This window comes from Marmota monax, unplaced genomic scaffold (genome assembly GCF_021218885.2).
Source record: "Marmota monax isolate L192 unplaced genomic scaffold, Marmota_monax_Labrador192_F-V1.1 WCK01_AAM20220418_F8-fsc00109, whole genome shotgun sequence".
In the NCBI taxonomy this organism is placed as follows: Eukaryota; Metazoa; Chordata; class Mammalia; order Rodentia; family Sciuridae; genus Marmota; species Marmota monax.
In genome coordinates, this window is record NW_026695229.1 from 5,027,658 (window position 1) to 5,050,754 (window position 23,097).

Genomic DNA, 23,097 nt, shown 5'->3' on the forward strand with positions numbered 1-23,097 from the left:
CGAGCAAACACAGTCCCATTTGGGATTTGTGCAACATCTTGAACTATTTTTCAGACATCTGAGTCCAGCAAATTCAATGTTACATTTGCCAAACATTTTCCCCTTAATTTGAAAACCTATGTGTATTTTCAAGGAAAAACCCAATCCTTTTATTTTAGATTCGTAGCATTTAATTCCTCAGCATTACTTTATCCTAAGAGCAATGGCCGATCTTTGCTGAGTTCTTCCTATTACATATTCCTGGCCCAATCCAGGGACTGCCTCACTTAATCCTCCCAACATAGGTCCTGTGAAGTAGGGGTGATTATTTTCTTGCTAAACAGACAAGGAAACTGAGATGTGGAGAAGGTCATTGGCCACACTCAGAGCCAGGGCTCAGCATTGCCAAAATTCAGCCCACGCTTTCAGATGCAAAAACCTGTGTGTCCTCCAAAACGAAATCCTGTAATAGGAAATCCATTTTATCTGAAAGTCCTTTCCATCCTCTAGCTGGAAGGTGACAGGGAAAAGAAGGGCTGAACATTTAAAGGGATAAGAAACCTAAAACTCATTCTAACCGCACTGTGAATCGCCTGCCTCCTTCTCAACAGAATCAAGTACATAGACTCCACATAAAAAAAGGTCAAGGAGACAAGAGCCCACAATGGAGAATGGCAATGAATTTCAAATTTTCAACAAAACTCCCACCCCTAGTCAGAAGACCCACAGAGATGACAATGAATACCTGGGTAATTGGAAAGCACACTGCTGAGCCAGGAAGTAACCAAAGGAAAAGTGAAAACTAAAAACAAAAACATCTCCTTAGGTATTTACAGACCACAATACTTTCCCTTTATAAAACTCAAAAGAGTTTTTAAGCAGAGAACCAAGCTCTTCTTTTGAAAGAAGCAAAGTGACCAGGGAATTTCCTCTCCATTATTAATCTAATAACTTTGATTTCACGTTGTTTGCCATTAGGATAACAATTTCTGCTTTCTATCACCTGAAGGTCCCCACCATCAAACCATTAGGTCTGATAAAAGATTCTGGAGACCACAATCATTTAACATGAGTTTCTACCTTTTTTTTTTTTTTTTTTTGGTGGGGAAGTACTGAGGATTGAACTCAATGGCTCTCAACCACTGAGCCACATCCCCAGCCCTATTCTATATTTTATTTAGAGACTGGGTCTCACTGAGTTGCTTAGTGCCTCACTTTTGCTGAGGCTGGCTTTGAGTTCATGATCCTCCTGCCTCAGCCTCCCAAGCTGCTGGGATTACAGGTGTGAGCATGGGTTCTTCTCATTTTAAAGCAGAATCATAGGTTAATAAGATCTACCAGATTACTCCTGTAAAACAAAACAAAAAAGGTGGGGGGCTAGGGTTGTGGTTCAGTGGTGAAGCACTCACCTAGCACATGTCGGGTACTGGGGTTCAATCCTCAGCAACACATAAAAATAAATAAATTAAATGGGAATATTGTGCCCATCTACAACTAAAAAATATTTTTAAAAAAATTATAGGCCAAAAATGAGGCAAAACACTTCAAATTGACGAGTCGATAAGTGATAGAAGAAAATTTTATAGGATAATAAGAATGTGTAAAACACTGGAAGGTCTAGATTTTAAAACTCTTATTATTTGGGAAACACAACATGTAGCTTAGAAGTAGTAAAACCATACCAGAAACACAGATTATTAAAGCATTTTACTTTTTGTCTAGCACATTAGCAGACTTGGGCATTCTTAAGCTATCAATGACATCTAATATCTGAATGTACACGTATTATATGTGAAAGCCACCATAGTAGATGATATTGGAAATGTTAGAAACATTCAGAAAACTTTCCTTTGTCATTTCCATTTCATGAACACTAAAGCTTAAAATTGAATTATGCACACATGAAACTCTGGGCATACTATGGTTCCAATGTACAGATCATCGAAGCCTTTAGAAGTAGATAGAGGTTCTTAAATATTACAAAAATCAAATCTAACTTGTCTTTTTTCCCATACAAAATCTAAGGCAGTTTTTCACTTTTGTTATTTTAAATTTTGATCTTCTGTAGCAAATGCTGTTCAAGGTTTTTGAACCATGCATTTTGGCTGTGAGTCTGTGTGTGTTTAAACAAAACTCTATATGAATGTTATTCTAGGAGCAGAGACTCAGCTGAGAAAAGCAAGAAAACAGACCTGCAAGGACACGCAGTGGAATGTGCATGGTTTGGCTGAGAGGCTCACAATCAAGAACAAATTACACCACATAATAGCTGGAAAAGTTAATTAAGTCAACTTAACCAATAATTTCACCAATAACAAAACTTTTTTGTTTGTTTGGATTTCAACTGTAACATGGAAGATGGGAGAGAAATCGCATACATTACATTCATTGGGTTCTTGGCGCTGAATTCATCTTTTGACTGTCCAGTTATAAACTGAAGCTCAGAGCTTTGTAAAGAAAGCATAAGAAACCCCTGGAAGCAGGAGCAATCAGTACTACATGTCATAGCATCCAAATAATTCTATTTTCCATTCTGTGAATAGCCTTGGAGTAGGGATCCAGGCATTTCTGAAATGTTTGTAGAAAGACAAACAGACAGACTGACAGACAGATGAATGGATGAACAACAGCCATAGCAATGGTAGCCACCATCCCGCGCATGCATACACACACACACACACACACACACACACACAACACACCAATCTTTGAAAGTCTGCACACTATGAGCTCTGAACTCAAACAGGGCACAGGACCAAAGCCCACACACTGGTTCATGGCCAGGGCAGAGAGAGGGGGAATATGTGGCCAGAGAGGGAGCTTGCAAAACAAAGAGGCTGTGCGGTTCCAACGATCCACACCCCTTTCCATAGTCCCAAGACTGTAAAGAGACTCTAAATAGTCAGATGAAAACTATAGAGTACCCTGTAAAAACAATCATTGTAATTATTAGCATTCACCCAAACAAAGAAAAAGTTTTATTTTCCTTTATTTTATTTATTCTTTCTGTTTTTAAATATGTTTGCTCATTTTACTAGAGTCCTCCTGTCAGGCTGAAATCAGTGTTTTAAAAACACCATTTCCATTTTTCTTTTATTTGGTTGTAACTCTGTTGTCCAGTATTGAAAAGTGGTCAATCTCTTAGAAGAAACAGGAACACTGAAAAAACAGTCAGGGCTCCCAGGATTTCTAGGACAGCTTTCATTCAGGTATGTGCCCTGCAAACTTGACTAATGAGTGTTTGCCCTAAATGGGACAGGATTTATAGGAGGAGATGCAGGCTTCAAGGGCACAGGCTGACAGGGCAGGAGGCCAGTGGAGTGTGGTTTAGGAAACAGGTCTGTGATTATTCCAAACTATGGGACAGGCTTTTGTAAGTCATGACTGCTCCTTCTCTGACTAGTTTTCTCTGGAACCTTCCTGCCTGCCATGGGGCTATTCTGATTAATTCTGTTGCCAATAACCCTCACTGGTGTCATGAGGGGAACCTGTGGTCAAAAAGCATTTCAAGACAAATGCAGCAGCAGTAAAATATTTCCTGAGCATGTGTCTGGTATGCAAGCAGCAGAAGCAAAGCATCTTCCTAATAAGATATTACTGAGAAGACTCTGCTGGCATTCATGAGCAGGACAGTGGCTCCTGCAGGCTGCACACAGTGCAACAACATCTTCCATCATCTTCCTTATACACACGTGTGCTCACACATACAACATACACATGCTCCCCCATTATCTCACTCACCCCGACTCTTTCTCACTCAACCACACCCATGAATGCTTACCCATACTTACACAAACTATGAAGACAACCGGAAGATGCTGTTTCATGAAGCAGAAAGCTCTTACCCTACCAAATTGCTATTAAAATTACCAGATAACCAATACTGTGTGTATTGATTCCACTTCTGAAATAATAAATTGGCCTAATTTTTAACAATTGCAGGAAAAAGAAATAGGATCGCCTATTTTTTAATGGGAAATATGCTTTTCATAACCACATTGGAAAAACAATGCAAATATTCTAGCTCAATTAAAATAAGCTCCAGTCCTGAATTTGAACACCACAAATAAAGGGGGCAATACAGACATATGTTTGCATATGCATATGTAAAGTAAACTTATTATTGTAACCCAGACTTAAATATATGTCCCGAAAGATCAATGCAAAACTGGACTCATTAGTTAGCGGGTTCACCAGCCAGTCAACTCCCTCCCTTCCCTGGCACAACAAGAAGCACCCACTCATGAAACCAGGTGAAGGAATGAGACCAGAAGCACAGACTCAGAGTGGCAGCCAGGCTCCTCAGGAATACCTATCCTCAGAGGCGAAGGTTTGGGCTGCAGTTAGTTACACTCCAGAGAAGATTCTGACTCTCCAATTGTACATTAAAAAAAAAAAAAAAAAAAAAACCACTGTAATTCAACCTAGTAAAATCCTTCTTGGAATAAATAAATTATAAGCCTACAGGCAAGGAGGGAGCAGGTTGGCTCATGCAAATCAGTGAGCCCAGATATACAGTATCCAGGAACTTGGAGAGCAGGTCAGCTCATTCATCCTAAGGGCACATAGAGAAGTGGAGTGAAACTCAGGGAGGTCAGGAATGGCTGTGAAATCTACAAAAAGCAAAGGCCTTACTTAATAGTCTGCAAGGATGAAAAAGCCTGCAAAGGAAGCAAAGGTTACCACTAACCTATTCAGTCTGTTCTTACCACAGAGGACTCTGGAATTTATTTTTTGTACTCCATGCTTCAACTGAAATGCCTCTCAACACTTTGCTTAAATTGTAAAAACACAGCAGACAGAAACAGTGACTCTGTTATCTCTGAGCACAATTAAGTAAATTAAATTTATTGAATCCAACAACAAAACCCATCTCAAGGTACTCATGCTACCTTGAGGTTCAACTTTTAAATTTTAAAATCCTTTAGTAGAGACTACTTAAAATTTGCTAGGGGGAGACCCTGACACTAATTTTGACAAGACAACTTTTGTGTCTTTTGTAGAAAACTAATTATTCCAACTCATATAGACTTTCTATGTGAAATGCAAAACATTTTGAACTCTTGCCAGACTAATCAAGATGATTTCCAAAATGCCAAAACAGGAACTTCCTATAATAAATAACCTATCACATTTACATCTCAAATTAGAAAATTTGGAAGAAAACGTGTAGGTTGGGTGCCAAAATAGAGATTACTAAAGCCTGCCCATTCCGCACACCCCCACCCAACCCACCCATTGGCTTTCTTTTGCCTCTCATAGAACAAACACCGGTCCAGGTGCAAATGCTCAATTCCCAAGGAATGCAGAGAACATAAAAATGACTGCAGGCTTGGCCGCTGGTAATCCCTGTGGCTGCTCACCATTGGAAGTGGTGCTGGAGGCCACGGCTTTCTCGCTGACATCTGTTCGAGTGGAGCATTTCACGATGGAATTCTCGACTTTCTTCTTCTCAGTGTTCGTGGAGCTGTGGGACTGGGCCTCCATGATGTCTTCTCATTACTTCAGCTGTCTTCTAGGAGGAACGCCTACAAAAAGCCACAGTGCCATCAGAAACGATGGAAAAGAAGACCTCACTCAAAAGTGCCTGTCGCATGTTGCCTGAGAAGAACCCAGAGCTTTAGCAAAAACTCAACATCTGAACAGCGCTTCTCCACAGATTTTTCAGGCGATCATGCTTTCAAGTCTTAACAATCCAGTCAAATGTTGTCCACGCATGCACAAGGAGAACAGAGGGAAATAGCCAAAATGTGGAAATTTTTCCCATGATCTAAATATCTCCATCTCCAATTGTGTTTACAGTATGAAACTCAAGTGCCACATTCCTCTTTTAAGCCATGTCTACAAAAGTCTCTACAGGCAGTCAATTTTACAGGAAGGGGCATCAGGACAACTTCCAAAACAGGGAAGATATTTTTAAACTATAAATTAGATGTTTCAAAGAGTGTCCCACAATTTCTCATAAGCATACTCGATCGACTAAAAGTTCTGAATCAGAGGGTGATTTAGCTAAACCGACAGTGATCTTTCCTATGTTCATGAAGATATCTGAATTGCAATGTGCTTCTTAATTCAAAATCGTTCAGGTAAACCATATTCTTTAAGCCTTCTTAAAACATGAGAGTGTTTCAGTTCATTTGAATTACATTTTTATAACAAAGGTAATAGAACAGCATGCTCTCAGTTCCACGAGGAAAAGTCAAAAGATCATCGAAAGCAAAGACTGGGATCATTTAGGAAATATGAAATCTAAACTAAAGACAAGTTCAGTTGTCTGTCTTTCACTAGCTTCATTCATGTGGTAATTGCTCTAACTCATCATTCATCAATTTTCACTCTATTTAGCTCATGTTCTCTTTTTTGCAGCAATGTTCTACACCTACAAAGAATACAAGATGAAAAGTCCCCTCTCTGGCATGTTTTCATGTTTTCTTCGAGCTATCTAGATTGCAACACCCATGGTAGGCATTTCATCTGTCTAGTCATCTGCTTATTTTTCCACATTTACCAGACGCCACAGTGTTCAATCAAAACAGTGATTACTGAAATAAAAGAAGCAACTGCTTAACTGGCTCAAAAAGTTAAAATGCCAGATGAAATATATTTAGTCACTTTTAACTCATATATGCAAGGGAACTGCAAATTCTTTAACATACAATAAATTCCCCTTGACCTGGATTTCAAGTAACCAGAAGGCTTAAGAACCAGAGGCCACATGGTACTGTGGGCAATGGCTCCTCCACTAACTTCCATTTCTTTTTTGAGATTATCCAGTGTCATTCATTGGAAAACACACAAGTTATTTAAGAACAGCTTTTGTAGAATAAAAAAGAAAAAAAGAAGCACTAAGTTAAATTTACATATCAATTGTAAGATCCACTCCAAATTCAGATACATCCTTCAAAGAGCACTGACAAAGGGTAGGACAAGTGAAGGGTCTGCAGGCGCCCCGCAGCAGGGCTGCCACCAGGTCCAAGTCCAAAGGCCAAGGCCATCTAAATGGTGACTCTGGAGCTGTCCAGCACTCAACCTCCAGCAATCTGTTGCCAAGCTTCCACTGTCTCATCTTTCAAATGACAGAATCAGACAGTAGCATTGGATCCTTTCTTTTCCCCTCCCGCTTTGGGTTAGAAGAAGCACATCCTTTTTCAGAACATGCTAAAAGTTAAGGATCTTCTTCCTAGAAATATCTTGAAATGCAAAATGTGTGCATTTCATTTCCAAGGGATAACAGACCCTCTGAAACTTTTCCATGAGTCCAGATACAGAATTCTTAAAAGATAACTCTGTGATGTTCCCGCTAGCTCTAACAATCCCAGAATTATTCATTACCTGATTTTTAATGCTTCCCAAAAAAACTAATTTAAATATCTTCTTTAAAGTATGTCATGAGTGGCTGGTGTAGTGGCACATGCCTGTAATCCCAGTGACTCAGGAGGCTGAGGCAGGAGGATCACAAATTCAAAATTAAAAAGTAGGGGCAGGGCTGAAAATGTAGTTCAGAGGTAAAACATCCTGGGTTCAATCCTCAGGGAAAAAAAAAATTAAAGAAAGAAAATTAAAGTATGTCACAAGTACAACTCAACCTTGTGAACATCACTGTTTGTCACAGTGGTACAGGAAACATTTGCACCAGTGTTGCAATAGTGCTTACCAGGTATTCTGACTCCCACATCCACTTCCAAGGCAATGCATCTGTCTTGGAGGGTGGCACCTGGGAACATGTATTTTAACAAGCACTAATTATCAGGCTCACTAAAGCTTTTAAACAGTTGCTCAACATATTTAATTTTGCTCTCTGCTTTAGATGGGTAAAAGAGAGCCTCATGGAATCCTTCAAGAACTAGACAAATTCATGAACAAAGTGCATCCAGAATACTAAATTCGCACCTTACACAAACCTATCTCAGCACACAATGATAAACTTTTCACCTAGATAAATCTTTACAGAATGTCCATCTCCCCCTCTAGGCTGTAAGCCCCACCAGGACAAGGCTTCTGTCTTCCCAGCACCTAGTACAGGGAAGATTGTTTAATTAGTAAATAAATTATCTCATTGATGTCTCTGTGACTTCAATGAGTCTGCAGTATCTTGATTTTAGTCACCACTGAGTTAGTTATGTACATTTTATTCTATATCTAGTGTTTCCTTTAAAACAGGCAAATGTAAAAACTAAAATTTTAACAGGAATACTTCATCAAAATACTCTATTCTTAACCACTGATAAATAGGCACTTAACCATCTCTGCTTCTTCCAAAACCCAAATACGGTTTTATTAGTTGAATTTGAATATAGTCTACTGTTAAAACTGCACACGTAAACATGTAAGTGGCCCCGAAAACCCCATTAAGAGATGGAGTTTCTAGAAAAACTAAGTTTTCTTCCTTAGTAGAGGAAGCTAATTAACAGTAGTGAGATAAGTCACCAAAGTTCCTTGACAAACTTGGTTTTTGTGGAGTTGCTGGCTTTTCCCCCAAGGCAAAGGACTTCATTTTAACAAAGCAATAAAACCCTCCCAATACTCATCACCAGAGAGAGGGTCATGTGAGAAGAGGTAAAGCTCCAGGCGCTGCCTGAAATCACACTAATTAATGGTCTAAAAGAATACTAATTCCTACCCCTGTTTGAAATGGATTTTTTAAAAAAAATTAGGCCCTTGGTCACTCAAGAGTCTACCCCCTTCTTCTATTTTGACAACTCATTTTTGGATCTCATTAGTTAGTAACTAATTATTTAAGTGTGGTTGATGCTTGAAATGGGGCTATAAAAATGGCAACTTGCCAAAGCAGACATCTGCTTCCTGTATATCCCTATAAATTATATCAGTTTATTTTACTGATAAAAACATAATTTTGTTTCTGTCTCTTATCAAGAGAAAGTTTTAACATTTTGGTAACTCACACCTCATCAAACTGTGGAGGAAAACCAATGAGCCAAAAAATGTGGCTGCTTCTAGCTGAGGTGGTGGCTTTTCACAGGACAGTAAGAGCTTTGGAAACTCAGTCCTGAGTCAATTCATTAAAGCATTAGGAATAGAAGTGACCAGTAAAATGTTCTGATGGAATCCTAACCCACAATGGGTTCCATAGCACTACTCTTAAAGCCTGGTTTCTTAAATAATAAAGTTTAACTTATTTAGAACATTAGTATCAAGACAAAAAAAAATTTAAGCTGTGGTCCACTTCAAAGACTTTTCTCTGAAGGAAACATGCCACTGTTTTTCAGATGTGGATGAAAGGAGACATTTTCCCGCCTGATACAGTTTCCTTGCTTACAACTCCATACAGTTCCCCTTTAGTCCCTTTCACCATTGAAACATTACATGAAAGATTTGCAACATGCCCCTTGACTTTTTGTGCTTAAGGGGGGAAAAATGTAGCTGATGTTTGAGTCTCCAAACTTGAGTACACGAAAATTAAAACAAAAAATACATAAACCTGCAACCAATAAAAAACTGTTCTCCTAGTATATTACTCCTAAAATTTTAAGTTTCGTAGATTAAAAAAAAAAAAACCATGAGGGATGAGAATTCTCTCTTGGAAACAATCCAGACTTTTCCTACTTAACTATCACTGAACCTTTTGTAATTCCTGAAGTCAAAACCAAGGGCACAATTCATTCCAGACCCTAGTTTAACCTGCCTGCAGGTGGGTGTTTTCTTTCTAAATGATAAATCTAAACGTACATCAGCCTCCAAGGCACATAAAGCTTCCTGCAGCCACAGACCGAGTGATGCTGTAAAGCAGGTTCCCCTTGGAAAATGAGCGGTGGGGGGCGGGAACATTTCCTAAATTCGAGAATTCTTAAGGGGGACCTACGTTTTAAACCAAACTTTCACGCAAAACACTTCAAGAGGTCTGCTTTAGAGTCGCCATTGAGTGATGCAGGGGGGGCGGAGGGGGTACCCCCAAACAGAAACTCTCATCTTTACAAAGACCTTTATCACGCCAATTATTCTGATCGGGCTGTGTGGTTATGTTCTATTTTGTTTGAACGGTCTCTCACTTCCTGTCCGGTCACCTCGGACGGTTGCAATGCACGTTTTTCACACCTTGAACCACTTTTCCCCGCGCCTGGGTCCCCCGCGCCTGCGTCTTAATTCCTCTCTGGCTGTCCCTCTCCGCAGCAGCGGCGCGGCCAATTCATTAGCAAGCGCCGAGCCCGCGCAGCGCCGTCTGAGCGCGATGTCGCCGCATCCATCATCATTACATCAGCGCGGGGAAGTCCACGCCGAGTGCTCCCGGCCCCTGGCGCGCCCCAGCCAGCGCGCCGGCAAACAGAGCATGGTGAATTTCTCAGAAATAGCTCTGGGTATCTGGGGGCAGAGGAGGTGCTCCCAGGCCCCGCTTTGATCCACATTCCTGAAGCTGCCTTTCGGGAGACAATGCATGTCCGGCAGCCAAGCCGCGGGAAAGGAAAAAACACTGGCGGGCAGGAGCGGGGGGCGGGGAGGCGGAATAAGGGGATGGGAGGGGGGGGCGGTGTCTAGAGCCAGCAGAGCCCGACAGTCCCTCTGTAGCGCACAGAAGCAGCCCTTATCAATTTGGATCACATTAGTTACCCTGCTCCTTGGGAATATCCCTGGGCATCTGCAAACTCTCTACAGTTGGCTCAGCAAACAGACGTAGGGGAGGGCCCTGGTTGCATTCATACGGACGTTTTAACTAGCTAAATTCAGGAAGGTGTAATCCTTATGGGTACTTTGCAGAGCAGTAGTGTGTGTGTGTGTGTGTGTGTGTGTGTGTGTGTGTGTGTGTGTGTGTGAGAGAGAGAGAGAGAGAGAGAGAGAGAGAGAGAAATTGAGAAAAAACTATAATAAAACACTGGGAAAACTTGAAAACTCTTCAGGAAACCAATGGATGTGTACTTCACTCACAAGAATTCTAATTCACTATTAACCTGCCCCCCCCCAAACATTTTTCTTCATTAATTGCCACAAATAGATGCAGGTGCTGAATGGTTAAGGCACAGACGCATGGCCTCATTGTCTCTCAGGGAAGCCCTTCATGAAGTTCCAAATCAACCTTCACCACCAGAGGCTTTATGTAGTAGTCAATAGAGAGCATGAAAAATCCTAATTCTGGAAAAGTGTGCAAAAATCAGCCTTTCCCCCATAGAAGGTCTGCAGTGAAGCCTCCAACCCACAGACAAGCAGGATTCTTCTATTGTTTAAACAAAACATTTTTTTTTTAAAGAAAGCATCAGTTGGTAAACCATCTTTGAAAGTGATGTTTGAACTGAATGAAGCAACTTTCTAATCTAAAATGAAGTGGATGTTCAGTTATAAACTGCTAGAGCATCCTTCCTGAACAGTGTACTTCATTTATTTTCCTAATGCAGTGGAATTTATTTTTAAGTTGCCTGAACTTGGCTTTGCTTCTTTTTTCTAGTGCTTTTAAAGATTCAAAACAACTAAGTGAAATGCCTGACTCACGACGATAACCTGATCAGTTTCGAATAGGTCAGAACAGTTACTGGTCACAAACGATCAGAAACAGAAGACATTCCAATAGGCAATGCAATGCTCTTAATACCACAATGATGAAGTTTGAAGTGAGAAATGATTGTATAGGTGAGGGAACCACTGCTCCAAGGGAAATAAGTTTTCCTTCAGAGAAATCACATTTATTTACATCTCTCTGTATACTGGTAAGCTGAATGATCTCCTTACTTTGATAAAATTCCAGGAGAAATCAGTCTGGGTGGGGATTTCTGAGACAGCCTCCCCTGTGTCACTTCTCTCACACTTTATTACTAATAGATCAGCTGCTACTTCAGGATGCTGCTCTTGGAGCAATGTTTAGGAAAAATTCCTATTAAATATTTATACCTTCCTATAGCTATTTCACAACTCATGTCCAAAAAAAAAAAAAAGTCATCTAGAAAGATAATTTTTACAGAAGAGAGAAACACAAGCAAATTCTGACTTTAAAAACTTTTTTTGTCAATTTTGGAAGTGAAAAATAGTCTTGAGCAAATGAGCAAAACATAGGACATTTAAAACACATCAGTGCCTCCCATGTAATCATGCACTGGAGAAAATCTCTTCTAAGTTTGTAATGTGGTTGACGGTTCCTTGTGTTCAAAATATCTTTCTGAACTTAAAATCAATTAGGTAGGCATAACCTTTGTGACACACCAACAGTTTCTAGGATTTCTAAGGCTTTCTCTCCCTTCCTGTCTGTAATGCCTTCCTTTTTCTGCAGGAAAAGAGGCCCAACTTCATAAGTTCTTAATGAAATCTTCATGAATTTTTAACTATAGTATCTTTTAATGTACAATTATTTCTCCTTTATATAGGATTGTTTTTCCCTGTGGTCAGGAAAGCTCAAAACCTAAACTGCAAATAAGATCTGCTATCTGTCCTAGTGGTCATTAGTAGCATACAGGGCTCCCCAAATCTGCTGCCTATTGTTTTCAATTTTTCTTTCCTACATTTCTGATGCTTCTGATCATAGACAAGCAGTATTCATAACAGACAAACCAAATGGAATTACTCAAAAAGGGAAATAATTGCCTGGTTATGGATTAAGGGAATTTAGTTTTGGGAAATTAACTACATCTGAACTTTTAAGAAATCTATGTTTAACTTCACCTACTGAAAAGCCTACTCAACATGAAAGTAATCAGTGCTATTTCAGTTAAAATCACAAATGGCATTTGTGAGGCAGTTTTACTCTTCTGCCTTGTGTATTTAAAAGAAAAGATCATAAGCTACTCTTTCTCGGATGCCAGAAGTACTTTATAACAAACATTCCAGGAGAGTATAAGATCTCTATTTAATATGTTACAATTTCTGAATTCTGCAAAACTATAAAATATCAGTACTCTGTGCTTTGCTTACACACTGCAGGAAGCAACCTACATAGCAGGTACCGTTAAAGAATGAGCAATAATGTGGAGCAAACTGACATCCCCACTTTCTGCAGGTTAGATGAATACAGTCAATCCTCAGAAACCTAGATCTGCAGTCAGTTATCAGCTATAGATCAGTTAAGCTCATGAAAAGTGTATTCCCCTTAAACCCATATATATCATAAAAACACCATGACTGATCAAATGTGTCCCTCTCTCACTTCACTGAGGTTTAAAGGAATTAAAAGTTCCCACATATTTTGAGAAAACAATGTTTAATTGTTTGTATAGAACTTATATAACTTTGAATTCCCAGAATCGTGGCTCTTTACAATAAAGCTTAAGGGGATAGACAGCATGTTCTATGAATAGTAAGTGACATTCAAACCATCATAAATATTAGACCAATACCTTCTGGGTTTTAAAAATCAGCTACAGATAATCCAAGAAAACTTAAGATAGTTTTTGTGAAGGACTATTCACCACACTGTATTCTCCTAATTTTTAAACTTTTGATTCTTAAATCTTGAGTATAATTTTCAAAGCCACTTTTTCAAAATTTAGGATTTTTTTTTAAATGAAGACTTATTTGTAAAAACTATCCACGGTTCACTTATCCTATAAACTATGCCTATTCACACACAACATTCTCCAGCTGTCTTATTTCTGACCCTTTGTAGGCACAGAACTGCCAATCTAACCTACACCAAACTACATACCCTCCAATGAGACTCTCTGGTATGGAATTTCATTTTAACATCCACAGTTCAAATAGCAGACATTGTCCTCGAGTGGTGTGGCCTGGTCCACACATCTGGTCACTCTATTCCAGGTTTCCATAGATGTGAGTTATTAAGGCTTCATTCTTAAGCTGCTGGATGAGGTTTCTCTACACACTGATAACTTTCTTCAGAATGAATTATTCTTTTTAAAAATATCACAAAATGAAATCAATAACAGGGCTTAACTGCCTCATTCCTTCATTACTGCAATTTGAAACTTATCTTTCATCTAAATGGTGAGTTTTCAGTCTCTTTTTGTAAAAATCGATAGTTTGAAATGTAAAGCACTCTGGAGTCTTGTTAGGCATTTTATGTAATCTTCAAAAAAAAAAAAAAGTCAAAGCAGCTAAGGTAAAAATTTCTACCTGAAAATAAGCATATATAATGTCATGCAGCATTCTGAAGTTATATCACTTTTTGAAAATTGCACTTATCTCCCATTATTAAATTAATTTAATTCTGTGGTATAAAAATTCCACAAGTACACAATCAAATGCTTGTATGTTACTTCTGTGCCACCCCCGACCCCCAAACACACATACACTCATGGCCCCCTTTCCTCCAGAAAGAAGTAAAGAAAAGAAAAGCCCCTCTAGCTGTTTCAGGCCAGCAATCAATCCAATTTACTGCAGGTACAATTTATATGTACAGTGCATGCCACAACAAAACCACAGTGTGATGCCAACATGGCCCTTAAGAAAGTTTTCCCCTAAATCTCTGGAAAGGAGCTTTAAAAGAAAGCAAGGATTACAGTCAGCTAGAAGGTAGGGAGGGGACTTACCTCAAACCCAGCCAAGCGGAAATCAGAGCAGTAATTCTACAAGTCGACAGAGTACACTTTCAAAGCTATAATGGTGTGAAGAAGTGCTGGGCAGCATGGCCTGAAGGCAGCACTAATACACTGATGACTAATGGCTGGGCCGGGGCAGACAATGAATTTGGGGCTTGAAAACTAACAGAAACCATGCAGTACTTTGACAAATGGGCTTTCAAGATTTCATTCATTGAATAACCTTTAAGCACAAAATTGGCTCGGGTTCTCTTGGGAATGATATGACATGTTGCTGGACAATGATGTAAGTATTTTCTTTTTTAATTATGACTCTTACGCAAAACACAAGAGCACCATATACGAGGATACAGCTATAGATACCATAGAGGCAGACGTGGAACTCAACACAATATTGCCTTTCAGGAGGGGGCTGAAATGTTCCAGTGCCACCTTATTAACTATGTAATGGCTTTTTCATTCAGCTTCTTTAGAAAGCCATAGATTTTCTGAGACATTTTGTCGGGTTGAAATATACACACCCAGAACAAAAAACACTTTCACATTAAACACACACACACACACACACACACACACACATACACAGGTAATGAGTAGTTAAGAAATTTGGCACTAAAACACAGTGCATTTAGATTTACAAATGGAAAAAGTCTAATTTTCAGGGGCCAGGCAAAGGAAAAGTGTCATAAAACAACGGAGACACCAGCGTAAAGTTTGCAATCAAATGCACTTACAAACACACTTAACATCCAATGTCTTTTCCTCAGCTCTCCTCCCTCTTCCCAGCTTAATTAGCCTTTCGATTTAAAAATAATAATTTTGGCAATTTTTAAAGAGAGAATGAAATATCAAGTGTCTCCAAATTAACAAGTACCACTTACTCCAGACAGCATTGCCTTTAGCAGGTCCTAAAAACTTAAGAAAAGGATCTTAAAACAGGAAGCTTAGTGAGCTCATAAAACTGTTGTTGGAGCCAGGAACACATAGCATATTTAATCTGCAAACTGTGAGAGTCCACAGTGATTTCAACAAGATCTGAGGCATGCCCTCAAGGTTTGCTGGGATCTGGGATTAAGGGGTTGATAAGAACCTCTACTGCCCATGGACATGTTTTTCTTCTGCAGTTAAACACAAATGCATGGAGACGTTTGACTGCTGCTTGGCGTTACTGCTCAAGTTATATAAAAGCTTTGCAGCTCCTTTTGCTGTCAATATATCAAAGTTTAAAAAAAATCATCAAAGTGTGAAATTTCATTTAAAGTCTTCGCCAGTCTACAGCTCTATTTCACAGGCCCATCAAATAAAAGTAAAGATGAAAAATGCACTGAAAGTACTTGAGAAAGTTTGCAGCAGTACTCCTGCCCTGTTGTTGTTTATTCTGTCTCCCTTTATTTGCTTTGAAACTAGAACGGATCAATTTTCATCTAGAAAAATGACATCATGAAGTGAAAGGAAGCAGCTTCTCCCAGACTTTAATGAGAAGACAACCTGAAATCATCATTACAGTGGAATCTTTTGTTTAACAAATATATATGTATTTGTTGCCTCTGTAGTCATTTCAGCATTTTAATTGCCTCTCCTGGTATAAGTTGGCAGAAAATTTCTTGAATCTTCCAAAACAAATCAGACAGACCTTAGAATATGAATGCCAGCACAACTTAAAACTCCTTCAAAGAATTCTTTAGCTGGAGATTTACAACAATTGCATAAAGAAGAAAAGTTTGACTTTTAAGATAATCTACTATAGTCTAAAAGCATTAACATTCCATTACTAAGGTTTTTTGAGTATTTCATGACTCATTGATTCATTTCTCCAAGATTGGTTATTCTGAGTACATTACTATCTCCATATAAGTGAGTGCATGCAAGGATGATCATTAAATTGTTTCCTTTCATAAGCTCCCAAACTCTATCCTCAAAAGGGGAGGGGGGAAGTGTCTCAGTAAGCAGGATACCTTACATAGAAGGAAAGACCTCTAAATGGCTAAACTCAGAGGAAGTCTGAAAGCCTTATAGCATGCAGGTAATTAAGGAAACTTCACTGGCTAAGAAACAAAGGAAAAGTCCAACTTTTAGGCTTGGGCATCAAGTTGATAAATTAACGATTCTTTCATTAAATAAGTAATGAAATAACTCAATGGAGCCATTTTTCATCAGGGCTGAATTTTCTCATTTCTATCTGGGGTCCTTTGCAAATTAGATATACAATAAAAATGTGTGTATATCAGGGTTCAATCAAGGAATACAAGTATGTTAAAAGCACGGGGAATTGGTAGGCATCTGGGTCAAACCTACTGGCCTATTAGCAATAATGCAATCTATACCTTTTAAAGTGATTCTCCTTGTGTGAAATTTCACTAGACACCTCTCCCATTGAACTCATTCACGCATCTTAAACCAAAGCTTCCCTAGGCTGACTTTAAGAATTATACTCCCTGAAAGGATCTCCCCTTAGGCAGAGAGTTTCTAATTAAATAGCTTTTAGTGTAAAATAAACTCTCTGCTCTGTATAAATATGCTATTCCAACTAATTTAAATGTTATTTCATGTTTGTGTTAGGGTTGACTATAATCTAACTGGCCAAAGTGTTTGTGTACCAGGTTGTTAAGACCAATATTTCCTAACGTAAACAAATTCTTTAGATACTTCGCACAGTTTACATTGTTAGAACCAATCGCCAGTGCTTTAATAAATTCCCTCCATTGAAATACTGTTCTGCTTTAGAAAAAATGAAAAGATTTTGAGGTTATTTCACTATTTTAAAACATAGCATTTTCCTCCTTCAAAATAATCTTGACACATGTAATTAAGAAACTGTCAGACTATTATTAATTTTTAATTTAAAACCTAAATGAAATAATTACAGAAATCAATCAATAAGGCACCTATTCAAATTACAGAGCAATTACATAAATACTCAAAATTAATACTTTAGGCCAATTCTTGAAGATTTCAGTCTATAACATGCGAAGACATCAAACAACACAAAAAGTGAAAAATGGGGAGGATGAATAGTTCCTGCCTTAAATAGGCTGAAATGAGGTCATTAGGCCCCCCACCAGCCATGCCCAATGCACTCAAGCAGCAACTCTTTTTTAAAAGTTAATTTATTTCCATCAGACCCATATTTCAGAGATCAAAAAAAAAATGGCTTCATCCAAATGCTGTACAAAATCACATTTAGGAATGCAAGGCCTAATTACTTGAATTTTCAGTTTAGGTATATATTGTGCTCTGCAAAGATATATTTGAGAGAAGAGGGAAGAGAGGGAAAGGAGTGCAGGAGATGTTTTTTAGAACTAATAATACCAGCCTGGCTAATGGCACTGCCCATGTCTTTGCACAGCGGCAGGTCCTCCATACCTCTGACTAAAGGGTTCTTTTACTTGGAGACGCGGACAGTCCATCATTTCAAACTGAAGTGGCAGCTGGAAAATGTGGAACAGCTGGCAAAGAGCTGGGAGAAAATGTTTTACATAAATATATGTACATATAAACTGGCAGAGGGCCATGAGCACTGTACCCAAGGCCAGAATCTCTCCGGCAGTCTACACTAGGGAGATGAGAAGTTGGGGGGCAGGAGGAACAGCGTCGGAGGAAACCTCCTTAATCATCTTTCCACACAGTGTGCACGGGAAGCCTGAGATCCTGCACCTCTGGGGGGGGGGGGGACTGCATCCTTCTGGAAAAGGTGCAGTCGGGGACACGAGCACAAATTTCAGAAAAGGATAAAAAGCCGGGTGTGGAGTGGAGCGTCCGCATCTGGCAATCGGCTTAAGAGTCGCTTCACAAACTCTCCAACTTTGGGGTCAATATTTACTCCTTCTCCACCTCCTCCCGCCCATTTTCCCGCTACAACTCAAGAAAGTAACTGTCCCCTGCAGAGCGATTCATACCCAACTCTGCTCTGTGTAAACGCGGCCTCTTAAATGATTACTGCAAGGGCCACAGCTACTTTTTTCTTTTTTGAGCGTGCTGGCCCTGGAAAGGAAAAGAAATAAAAGAGAATCCCAAATCATACACAGATGGTACAACTTTCACTTTTCCTCTACCAACGGAGGCGCGCCTCTCTCCATCCGCTCACACCACACCCCCACCCTTCGAAGTGGAGCTCTAGCAGAAGAAAGCCCCGGCAGCTGTGGTCCCCGCGCTACCCACCTCGCCGCCCGCCTCCTTCCGCCCATCCGGGTGGCGGTGAGCGCCTGGCGTCGGAGCCCGAGAGCGCAACAGATCATAGGAAGGACACGGGAGCTTTGGGGTCTAACGTAGTTCTTTTTAACCCTTTTGGGAGAGAGAGTGAAGAAGAGGGGCGCAGTCGCCGCAGCTGCAAACTTCGTCCCCTCTCTGGGATGTTAAATTCTGCAGTCCGTCTCCGGACCGCCAAGGGATCAGACACTGGGAAGCGGACCTTCAAGAAGGAGGGAGCAAATGAAAGACTTGTTCCGACGCCTTACGGATGACTGTCTAAACCTGGGCGCCCTTTGACAGCCATTTTCATACTATTCGTTTCCCCTAGGAGGACCACCTCTGGACTCGCAGGCGGGGGCGCGGCCGCAGGAGCGGGCTGCGGGGCCCGCAAAACAAAGAACTTCGGGCGGGACGTACCTGCGGTGGCGGCGACTGTCAAGTCCCCGAACTTCCCATAGACCCACGTCCGGGGAGCGAGCGGACGGCTCCCGGCTCCGCGCGGTCGCGGGTGGCTCGGGCTACCGCAAGCGGGTGGCGCCCGCAGCGGGCATGTTGCGACGCGGGCAGCCGCGGGGCGCTCAGGGAGGGCTGGCGAGCGGCGCCAGCGAGTGGGAGCGACGAGTGTGCGCGAGTGCGAGTGTGCGAGCGCGCCGGTGGCGCTGCCCCAGCCCGCTCCCTCCCGCTCGTGCAGCTCCGGCATCAGTTTCAGGGATCGTGTAATCCGATCCCTTCTGACTCACAGGCCCTGAGTGACAGTTCTGATTTGGTTCAACCGCGGGAGGGAGGGAGGGGAAAGAGAAAGAAAGAAACCCCCCACCGTCTGCCCCTCCCGGCGTCCAATCCACTTTCTGGAAAAAGGTCCCATCCCGGCCTGGAACCCCTCGCAGGGTGGAGGAGCCCCCCGCCCCGACACGGAGCTGCCAGCGCTACTCACGGGGTGGAAAAGTTGTCCCTCGGTTCCGTGCTTCCCTCCCGCGCGCTCCCTCCTTTCCTCCTCTCCTCCTCTTCCTCCTCCTCCTCCCCGCATTCCTCCTCCCCCAAGTTTTAACAGATGTTGCCGGACTCTCCACTCTTCCTTGGGCTCCCTCTTCCTCCGCCCCCGCCCCCGCCCCCGCCCCGTCCCTTTTCTTTCTGCCACTCCAGAGCTCGGTGGGGACGCGCCGAGCAGCAGGACGCCTGCCGCCGCAGGGGGCGAAGTTGGGAAAACTTGGAGTGCTGCTCGCCTTACTTTTGCTTTCTGGCTCCTTCCAGGCCGCGCCGGGGGCCCGCGCTTCCCCCGCCCGGCGGGTCCCCGCTCTGAGAGCGGGTCCCAGCAGCGAAGCGGGCGGCGGTAGCGAGGAGGCCGCGCGTCGCGGGCTGGGGTCGGCGGCTGGTCGGGGGGGAGCCCAGGCGCCCGGAGCCACGCGCGCGCTCCCTCCCCGCCCTCCGCCTCCTCCGCCCCTCCCCGGTCCTCACACAGACACATTCATGCCTGCTCCTCCTCTTCCCCCTCCTTGACCCCGCGCCCGCTTGGCGCGCAGAGGCCCCACCCACCCGACGAGGGGAAGGGGGCCGGGGCGTGATGTCACGGGCTCCCTCTTGGCCTGCGGCAGCTGCACCGCCCAGACGCCCCCCAACCGCTCGCCCAGGCTCTGGGGCCATGTCCTCCCTGCACCTCTCTCTTCTCACTCAGCCTCTGCTCTTCCCTTTCTTTCGCTCTGGGGTTGGACTCCCTTCTTTTAAGGACTCTCTGATCACTGCCCTCTCCCCGCCTCAAACACACCTCACCTTCCCCCTCTCCTATTTTAACATTTACCCAGGCAAACCCTAAAACTCCTCTCTCGCGCGGGATGATGCATTTGGAAGTCCAGGATTTTCTTCTCTGCTGGACTCATCTGCCCTTGGGGCCAAATCTGGGAAGTAGGAACTCCCACCACACAGCCCCAAGTCCCCTAGCGCCACTTATAAAGGACACAAAAACAAAGACCCCGGGCTTAGAGCCTGGATTCGAACGTGTTGCTTTTCCTTGGATTACAAAGTCTCTCTGTCCTTGATTTGTTTTCAGAGGCCCATAGTGTAAAAACTTCCCCCCTTTCTTCAACCACCAGTCTGCATTCATCTGCACCCTTTCAATGTACCCAACCTGGACCTGGACCTTTAAAAAAGGAGATCTGGTTGGGGGCAGGGCGGGTGAGGGGCGTGGATGAAAAGCAAACCCCTGTTATACTCTAGAATCTGGGGTAAGCAGAGTCTACTACTACCCACCTCCCCAGCCAGAAGTGCCTGTTAGCTCAGGAGGCTCCTAGGGAGTCTCTGGGAGTCTTAACTGGAAAAAAAAAAAAAAAAGAGTGGGTGGATGAATGATTAGCTATTATGATTTGAAGAGCATTTTGAGATTCAAGTGCTTAACTGGAAAATTTTTTTAAGAGAATCCACCATGGTATTCACTATTTGTTTCCTGGGCCTTGTTGCTTATCACAAAAACATGACAAAAGCCGATACTGACTTAAGCTTTTATGGTAAAAGTAGTAGAAATAAAGTAGGGTCCAAGTCACTTGTTAGCCATTTGTTTTAAGAATTTTCTCTACCTCACCACTCTTAAAAAACAAAACAAAACAAAATAAATAAATAAAACACTCATTGATCATAGAGAGCAGAAGTCTCAGAAAACAAGACCAGCTTCCTCTAGCTAACTGGTCTCAGGCCTGGCAGGATCCTCAGATCCTTAGGCCCTGAACTCATCTGTGGGTTAGGGTCAGGAATACCAGGCCACATACATGCTATCTATTATATCTGTGAAAGTATAAAAGGACACAGCATGTAAGAATTATTTTACTCTTCCAATTGCAGAGAGCTACAAGCTATTCTTTCCCTTATATATTCCTGCAGCATCAGTCTTTTTAAAAAATTTTTATTCAGGACTGCTTCTGCCTCAATCACATGAATGCAAATAATATATCCTATCGCTTTCTCTGTTCATGCATGGTAAATAAATAAAGGACAGCCAATAAATCAACAAGTAGAATCAACTAGATATTTTGACTTTCACTTCAGTCTTCTAGCATATTTTGAGTAATAAGGATCTTGATTTTTCAGTTCTAAAAAGACTAGAACAAAGACAAAGCAGCTAATCTTTGCTCTATACCCATCAAAATAAATTTTTAAAGGAAGAATAATGCTGTATCCCCTGTGTATTCCAATTTCCTCACCTTACCTTCTTGGTGGAAGCAGACCTCTCTCTGCTTTCGTAGTAAACATAATTTAAGTGTGCACATTTGTCAGAAGTAGTGTAGGAAAACAGGAAAAAAAAACATACATTTTTGCCTTATTATGAGTTAAATGATGCCATAGTGCAATGATTTTCAATCTATGTTAACTTCAAAACTATTTTCAAGTTAATCTCTCTAAAAATCCCAAAATATAAAAAAGGGGTTACTCCAGTTTAAGTTAGAGAGAACTTTCAGAATCTAGCCCCTAAGCCTTTCTCTTTTCACCCATTCCCTTTTCCGCAATGGCTCCTAAGACATCTGTAAGAAACTCACCCTGAAACTCAGTATTGAAACTTCTCTTGTCATGATAAACAGGCACTTACAGACTTACTGGGCTCTGAGACTGCCCCTCCTTGATGCCTGCAATTCTACCATTAAGGATTCACTTATTGCCTCCTCTCACCAGTTCTCTTTTCAAATGCAAATGTCTTAGGAAATTGTAATACAGTAAGTCCTCAGAATAATTAAGCGTTTAAAACAGATTTTTTTTTTTTTGCAACAATGAAGTAGGAGATTTGAAGATGCTCTCATTAGTTTCCTAGGGCTGCCCTAACAAAGTATCACAAACTGAGTGGCTTTAACAGCAGAAATTCATTGTCTTATGTTTTTGGAGACCAGAACTCCAAAATTAAAGGGTCATGAAAGGCCATGCTCCCTCTGAAACCCTTACGGGAAAAATCTTTCCTTGCCCCTGTCTGTCTTTTTGTTGTTGTTGTTCATTTTAGTTACACATGACAAAAGAATGTATTTTGGCAATTTATACTCACAGAGAGTATGACTTATTCTATTTAGGATCCCACTCTTGTTGTACATGATGCCAAGATACCCTGGTCGTGTATTCAAATATGAAGCTCTGAAAGTTCTATTTAATTAATTCTGCTATCTTTCCTATTTCCCTCCTCCTTCCCTTCACTTCATTTCCCTTTGTCTAATTCAATAGATTTCTATTCTTCTCCTCCTCAACCTCCCTTATTGTGGATCAGCATCCACAAATCAGAGAGAACAAACATTGTGCCTTTGGTTTTTGGGGATTGGTTTATTTCACTTACCATGATAGTTTCCAGTTCCATTTATCATCAAGTGCCATAATTTCATTCTTCTTTGTGGCTAAGTAATATTCCTTTGTGTATATATACACCACATTTTCTTTATCCATTCATCCCTTGAAAAACACCTCTATTGTTTCCCTAGTTTAGCTTTTGTGAATTGAACTGCTACACACATAAGAGACCATACTTTCAGGGATTATTTCT

At 41.4% G+C, this 23,097-nt stretch overlaps 1 protein-coding gene across 2 annotated transcripts in view; it reads right to left on the minus strand.

Annotated features, from left to right (window-relative positions):
* Positions 1 to 19,377, minus strand: part of Gli3 (GLI family zinc finger 3) — a 273,879-nt gene extending 254,502 nt beyond the window's left edge. Inside the window, exons 1-2 of one of the 2 annotated variants that reach the window (XM_046437870.2) lie at positions 19,014 to 19,377; positions 5,343 to 5,507 (exon numbers count right to left, since the gene is read on the minus strand). In XM_046437870.2, coding sequence (XP_046293826.1) covers positions 5,343 to 5,466 — 124 coding nt within the window. In that variant the 5' untranslated portion in view covers positions 5,467 to 5,507; positions 19,014 to 19,377. The remainder of the gene's footprint in view (positions 1 to 5,342; positions 5,508 to 19,013) is intronic. The other variant, XM_046437871.2, reaches the window with a different exon arrangement.
* Positions 19,378 to 23,097: the final 3,720 nt, after the last annotated feature.